Below are 6,583 nucleotides of genomic sequence, written 5' to 3'. Positions count from 1 at the left end.
GATCTAGATCCGATGGCGAAGGAACCAGTTCGTGTGCTCGTTACCGGTGCTGCAGGTAAACTTTTCAGATCCTGTAGTGTCCGATCTCCGGCTAGTCTAGCGAAACGCAAACCTATTGCTTAGTCTTGGTTAAATCGTCCGTATGCTTTATCGATTGATTAAACAGACGTAGTGGTTGAATCAGATCTGAGTGTATGAAATGTATTTACTTTGCTAAGGTTCGAAACACGACGAATAAACCGTGATTTTGATTTTTCGTGTATCTTGCTTTGCTTTGATAGCGTTCGTGCTGGTTGTGTTCATTGTTGACTAATTGGAGGGATTATTTTTTTTTATGAATTGGAAACGGTTTTGGTTGTAATTGGATATTATATGGTTTTTAGTTGGTGAATGTATGAGAGTATTGTAATGTGGCGCAGGACAAATTGGATACGCTCTTGTCCCTATGATTGCAAGAGGTATTATGCTAGGTGCTGACCAGCCAGTGATCCTCCACATGTTGGATATTCCCTTTGCTGCTGAAGCTCTCAACGGTGTCAAGATGGAGTTGATCGATGCTGCTTTCCCTCTCCTCAAAGGTAGCTACAGTTTCCCCCAAGCTGTGTTTTCATGTTTGCGATAAACATTTTTTAATGTGAATATTTGAACGTGTTTTATCAGGTGTTGTTGCTACAACTGATGTCGTTGAGGGATGTACTGGAGTCAACGTTGCTGTTATGGTTGGTGGATTCCCGAGGAAAGATGGAATGGAGAGGAAGGATGTCATGTCCAAGAATGTCTCCATTTACAAGTCCCAGGCTGCTGCGTTGGAGAAGCACGCCGCTCCTAACTGCAAGGTAATTAAGATCTGTTTGCCTTTTTTGTTTAAATCTGTTTCTTTTTTTTTTTGGACACAGTGAGAATGAAGTCACTTCATCTAGCCTTTTGTTGTTCATTGGAGTGTAACACATGCTTCATTAGTCTCAATTGGGTTCTAGTTTATGACTCTCGTTTTGACTTTTTTTTTTTCAGGTTCTTGTTGTTGCAAACCCTGCAAACACCAACGCATTGATCCTGAAGGAATTTGCACCATCGATCCCCGAGAAGAACATCACTTGTTTGACAAGGCTTGACCACAACAGGGCCTTGGGTCAGATCTCCGAGAGGTTGAGCGTGCCCGTCTCTGATGTTAAGAACGTGATCATCTGGGGAAACCACTCATCCACACAGTACCCAGATGTCAACCACGCCAAGGTTCAGACATCATCTGGAGAGAAGCCTGTCCGCGAGTTCGTCAAGAACGATGAGTGGTTGAACGGAGAATTCATCACTACGGTTCAACAACGTGGAGCTGCAATCATCAAGGCGAGGAAGTTGTCGAGTGCACTTTCTGCTGCTAGCTCTGCATGTGACCACATCCGTGACTGGGTCCTTGGAACTCCAGAGGTTCATAACAAAACTCTTTTCCCATTATTCAGGGTGCGTTTATTAATTTTTGTAGCCGTTCTAACATGATCCATTCCTCAGGGTACATTTGTTTCCATGGGAGTATACTCGGATGGCTCTTACAACGTTCCATCAGGACTTATCTACTCCTTCCCTGTCACTTGTCGCAATGGAGAGTGGAGCATTGTCCAAGGTAATAAGACTAGCTTTTACAAACTCAAATACTCAAATTCTTATACTAATCTGAATTTGGTTTGATCAGGGCTTCCGATCGATGAAGTATCAAGGAAGAAGATGGATTTGACTGCAGAGGAGCTGAAGGAAGAGAAGGACTTGGCCTACTCATGCCTCTCTTAAACCAATACTCTTCTTCTTCTCAATCAGGTGTGAGATCAACAAAAGCTTTTAGCGCTTTGTCGAAATAAAGAGTGTGTTTAAAAGATCTCCAAACACTGTCCCTGAGCTGATATCCTTGTACTCTGTTTTTCTTTGTCTGATTTGGTTTACCATAGTAATAAAAAAAAACCCGGAAAATCGCATTTTAAACACCGAGAGTGTCATTTTCTATAACACTCACGTTTTTTTACTAGCACTTCAAACTTGCAAAGTGACATTTTTATCATAATAAACCTCCAACGACGTTTTTCAGTTCATAGACGACCGGTACATGTTAAAATAATGACGTATCGGTTTTTTTTCTTCTTAAAAATATAAAATAAAATAAAATACGTAAAAATACAGAAAAATTCGAATAAAATTGGAAAAAATTATAAAAAATTCAAAACAAAATTAAAATAATGAGAAAAAGACAAAAATAGCACTGAATCAAGTTTTTGTTCCCAAACTAGCACTCAAGGTCAAAAGTCACAAAAATAGCACTTAATGTTTTATCAAAAGTCACAAACTTAGGGTTTAGAGTTAAAGGGTGGGGTTTAGGATTTAGGGTTTAGGGTTTAGAGTTTAGAGTTTAGGGTTTAGGGTTTAGAGTTTAGGGTTTAGGGTTTAGAGTTGAGAAATGAGGTTTTGGGGATAAGATTTCAAATTTTGAAAAATAAAAAAATTAAAATTTTCAAATGATAAACTTAGAAATGTGCTATTTTGGTCATTTTAGTTTTTGAGTGCTATTTTTGTGATATAAACTTAGAAATGTGCTATTTTGGAGATTTGCCCTAAAATAAATTCAAAATTCAAAAAACATAAATATTAAAATTTTAAATTTAAAAATAAAATAAAATTTAAAAATTCTAAAAATACAAAAATAAGATCTAAAATTAAAATGTCAAATTTAAAAACGAAAATAAAATTTTAAAAATTCTAAAATAAGATCTAAAATAATTTTAGAAAAACAATTTCAAATTTTTCTTTATTTATTTGTATTTATATATTTAGAGCATAAGAGTCTTTTACATCTTTAATGAAACATTTTTGGTAATTTTCTTTCTTAGAAAATCTTTTTAGGACAAAACTCAATATAATCTATTTGAGAGAATTATTAGCCCTGCGTGTGGCCACCATCAATTAATATGAGTGAAATTGGTGGCTCTCGAGATGCTTTCTGTGAAGTGTACTTATGCACTAGTCGGGCTATGTAAGGTGTCTGGATATTCAGATTATAAAAAAAAAGGTTTTTGATGGTAGCAAGTTTTGATATTGATGTTAGGAGTTTTCAAGGCTCCTAAGACAAATGATGTAGTATAAAAGATTGCCGAACCAATTATAAGAGATTTCAAAGCATTGAGAATGCAAGTACTCACTTAATCTAAGTGCAACCGGTGATTTAAAAGATTTCTAAACTAATGATTAATGCTAATGCAGTTGCAGAATAATAAAAGCTATAAATGAAGTAACTTTCTTGACTAAGGGAAAAGAGAACTAATGGGCATAGAGATTAGACCTTGGGTGATCAAGTTTCGAACTAAGGATGACAAACGATCAATCAAACTATCAACCTTAAACTTAGACACAGTTCTAAACAAACTCTATGTCTAGATGAGTGTTCATTTACTAACACATTTCAAACATCAAATGTCTTTGGTTGAATAATATGAAAACAATCATTACTAACAAGTCTAATGGCTATCTTAGCACCTATAACAACAAATGTCTTTGACAAAGTATGCTAAAAGCTTAGAAGAGTTGTCTCAGGCATTTCATCAAACACCTTTTGGGTGGAAAATGCCTAAAGATCAACTTTTGAGAGGCCAACTCAGAAGATGCATTATGAATACTCTACTAGCAAGGACTATTATGATCTACACTAAAACATCATAGCTCTAACATAATCATCCTTAATCTCCCTAGCCCATGAATTCAAAAGGTGATTACTCACTAATCTCCATGATTCCTCTTAAACCCATATTGGATTTCAGATTAATCATGTAGAGAAATACAGAGAATCGATATGAAAACAACAGGATTGCAATAACAAAAAATGATCAGTTGAATCAAAGAGATGAACTTTCCAAGAGGTTTTTGGTGGTTTTCTTAAGATAAAAGATAATCTGCCTCCAATGGCTTACAAAAAGGTACTTAAACATAGGTTTAGCAAGTGTAAATCGTGCATAACAAATGACCAAAAAAGCCCTTTATTAATCATAAGTTCGACCAAATAATTGAAGCGCAGCGACCTCGGCACGTCGCTCCCGGCTTGTTTTTCGTGTCTCATCGACACAAACCCGAGCGACCTCGGGGTGTCGCTGTGGCGACCTCGGGGTGTCGCTGTGGCGACCTCGGGGTGTCGCTGTGGCGACCTCGCTCTGGAGCTGGAGCGACTTCGTGTCGTCGCTCTGGGAGGTTGCTTCGGGTCACTCCAAAATGATGAAATGGTGAGCGACCTCGTGAGGTCGCTCTGAGAGGTAGGGCACAGCGAGTTCATGGTGACGCTCCGGTAGGGTCGCTCCCATGCACTGCTCGTCCAATGATCACCTTTATCACCTCTTTTGAGCTCCAAATGCATTCAAATGTCTCCAAGAACTCCATTTGGTACTCCAATACCTAATAAAGACTCATGTATGCAAAATACAACATAAACATGGCTAAATCCTAGTCTATATTATCGAAATGCACATGGATGAATGGATAACACAATGGAAATATGCAAGATATCAACTCCCCCAAACTTGTTCGTTTACTTGTCCACAAGTGAACTTTCCAGAACTCATAGGGAGAGAGATTTGAAGGTGGGAGCTCATAGCCAAAAGAAAAACATCTAGCACTCAATTCAACATCTAAATCCAACATGAGCACACTCTCTTATTATACTCTAGCTTCTCTAGGTCGATCTCAACTCCTTTTGCCCTTACAATCATCATCAAACATCCACGCATTCAAATCGACCAACTCTCACATTCATTAAGCAATAAACATCAGGTGAATTCTTGCAAATGGTCAATTGGTCCAAATCATTTGGTTGAGGGGAGGCTTTTTAATCAAGTGAGTCAAGAGGTTCAAGATATATGATATTTAAGGTGGTATACTCTCAAGACAAGTAGCCTTGACATTGCACATAATATATCTAAGAAAAGGATCATCTCATGCATACAATGCTCAATCTCCATTGTTCTACCATTTTCTCAAACATACAAGTTACACAATCATTTCCCAATGTCAAACCCAACTCACATCTCTCACCAAAAGATCCTAAGAACATTTTTCACATAAAACTCTTTCTCTTTGAAATCTACAAGGGATTTTTTTTTCTTTCACAATTTTAAAACATTTCTTAGCTCCTAACAACTTTGGTAGCCCTTTTTTTTTTTTTTTTTTTTATTTTTTTTTTTTTTTTTTTTGGGGGCCAAGACTTTTCATAAACTTGAGCTAGATGTTTATTTACTTATCTCAATAAGACTATTCACTTAAACACATAGAGTCTATTCTTTTCCTTCAAACTTTTCATGCTCCCAAATCATAATCACAACAGTCACCCTCCAAGAATGAAGATCAAGCATTGTCGTTCCCGATACTCTCAACATTATGCACATGTAAAACTTTTTGAAAAAGGCCTCAATCATCAAAGAATGAAAGCTTAAAAGGAGGAAAAGGTTTTGGGAGTGGTCTACCACTCGAGTTTGTCAAAAAGATTGGCGTAGAGGATGTGACAACTCAAGTGTGTATAGCCATGACTCAGTACACAAGGGACCATGAGCAAGAAGCATTAAGTTCGTTCAGTTCAAATAAGGTTGTAGTTGGCTTCAAAGATTAAGTTTCAGCAACTAATGAGATCCAGGAAGATTTTTCAAGGCTCGAAACATACAAGGCATTTTGAGAGATGCAATAGCTATTCGAGCGCGAGGTAGAGTTCTTTACAAGACATTTTAAATCATTGCTCCCAATGCAAGTGAATGCAACCTATATGCTCTAGACTCTCCTAAAAATGCAAGTGATGTAATCTATATGATTTTTTTTTTATGCAAAAAAGTATGTATGTAAGACTCAATGCAAAATCATCAAAGCAAACATGATCAAATACTTGGTACCTCCCCCAAACTTAAGTTACACAGTCTATGTGTTGTCAAGTAGAGAGATATACCCAAAAGAAAGCTAATATGCAAAAAAAATGAAATGGTATGTACAAGGGAAAGTAATGAAGTACCTTCTACGGATAGTGAGTAGGGGTAGATGCCCCAACATCGTCGTCGTCAGGTGGGAATGTGGTGTAGTAACCACCTGGTGCTGAGCTGTAGCCTCCAAACCATGGTCCATGAACCCGGTCCTTTGCTCAAACCGGATCGATCAAGCACCTGCACACAACTTCAATTTTTTTTTTTTTTATAGAAATATGATGAAAATGAAAATACTAATGCAATATGTACAAGGATATACATGGGACTTCCTCCCAAATGAGCTTGTTTTAAGTCTCTAGCTTGACTTTGCCTCCCTTTAGATTAGGCCGGGGTAGGATCAGAAAGTGGAGTTGAAACCCCATCTTCCTCTGGTGCAGTCGCCATGTAGAGCTTAACCCTTTGCCCATTGACTGTGAAGTCTCTTCCATCAGTACTCCACAAAAATATTGCCACATATGGCCTAACCTCCTTGACCTTGAAAGGACCGGACCACCTTGACTTAAGCTTTCCTGAAAATAACTTCAGCCTAGAGTTGTAGAGAAGAACTTGATCTCCTTCTTTAAACTCTCTCTTCAGGATATTCTTGTCATGGAAAG

At 37.6% G+C, this 6,583-nt stretch overlaps 1 protein-coding gene across 1 annotated transcript in view; it reads left to right on the top strand.

Annotated features, from left to right (window-relative positions):
- LOC106307165 (malate dehydrogenase, cytoplasmic 1-like) overlaps positions 1-2,017 on the top strand; it is a 2,262-nt gene extending 245 nt beyond the window's left edge. The window contains exons 2-7 of the mRNA XM_013744041.1: positions 1-55; positions 420-578; positions 661-836; positions 1,012-1,425; positions 1,507-1,618; positions 1,688-2,017. Of these exons, the coding sequence (XP_013599495.1) occupies positions 13-55; positions 420-578; positions 661-836; positions 1,012-1,425; positions 1,507-1,618; positions 1,688-1,782 (999 nt within the window). The 5' untranslated portion in view covers positions 1-12 and the 3' untranslated portion in view covers positions 1,783-2,017. The remainder of the gene's footprint in view (positions 56-419; positions 579-660; positions 837-1,011; positions 1,426-1,506; positions 1,619-1,687) is intronic.
- Positions 2,018-6,583: the final 4,566 nt, after the last annotated feature.

This window comes from Brassica oleracea, chromosome C8, assembly GCF_000695525.1.
Source record: "Brassica oleracea var. oleracea cultivar TO1000 chromosome C8, BOL, whole genome shotgun sequence".
NCBI classification, from domain to species: domain Eukaryota; kingdom Viridiplantae; phylum Streptophyta; class Magnoliopsida; order Brassicales; family Brassicaceae; genus Brassica; species Brassica oleracea.
This window is presented reverse-complemented; position numbering and strand designations above follow the sequence as displayed.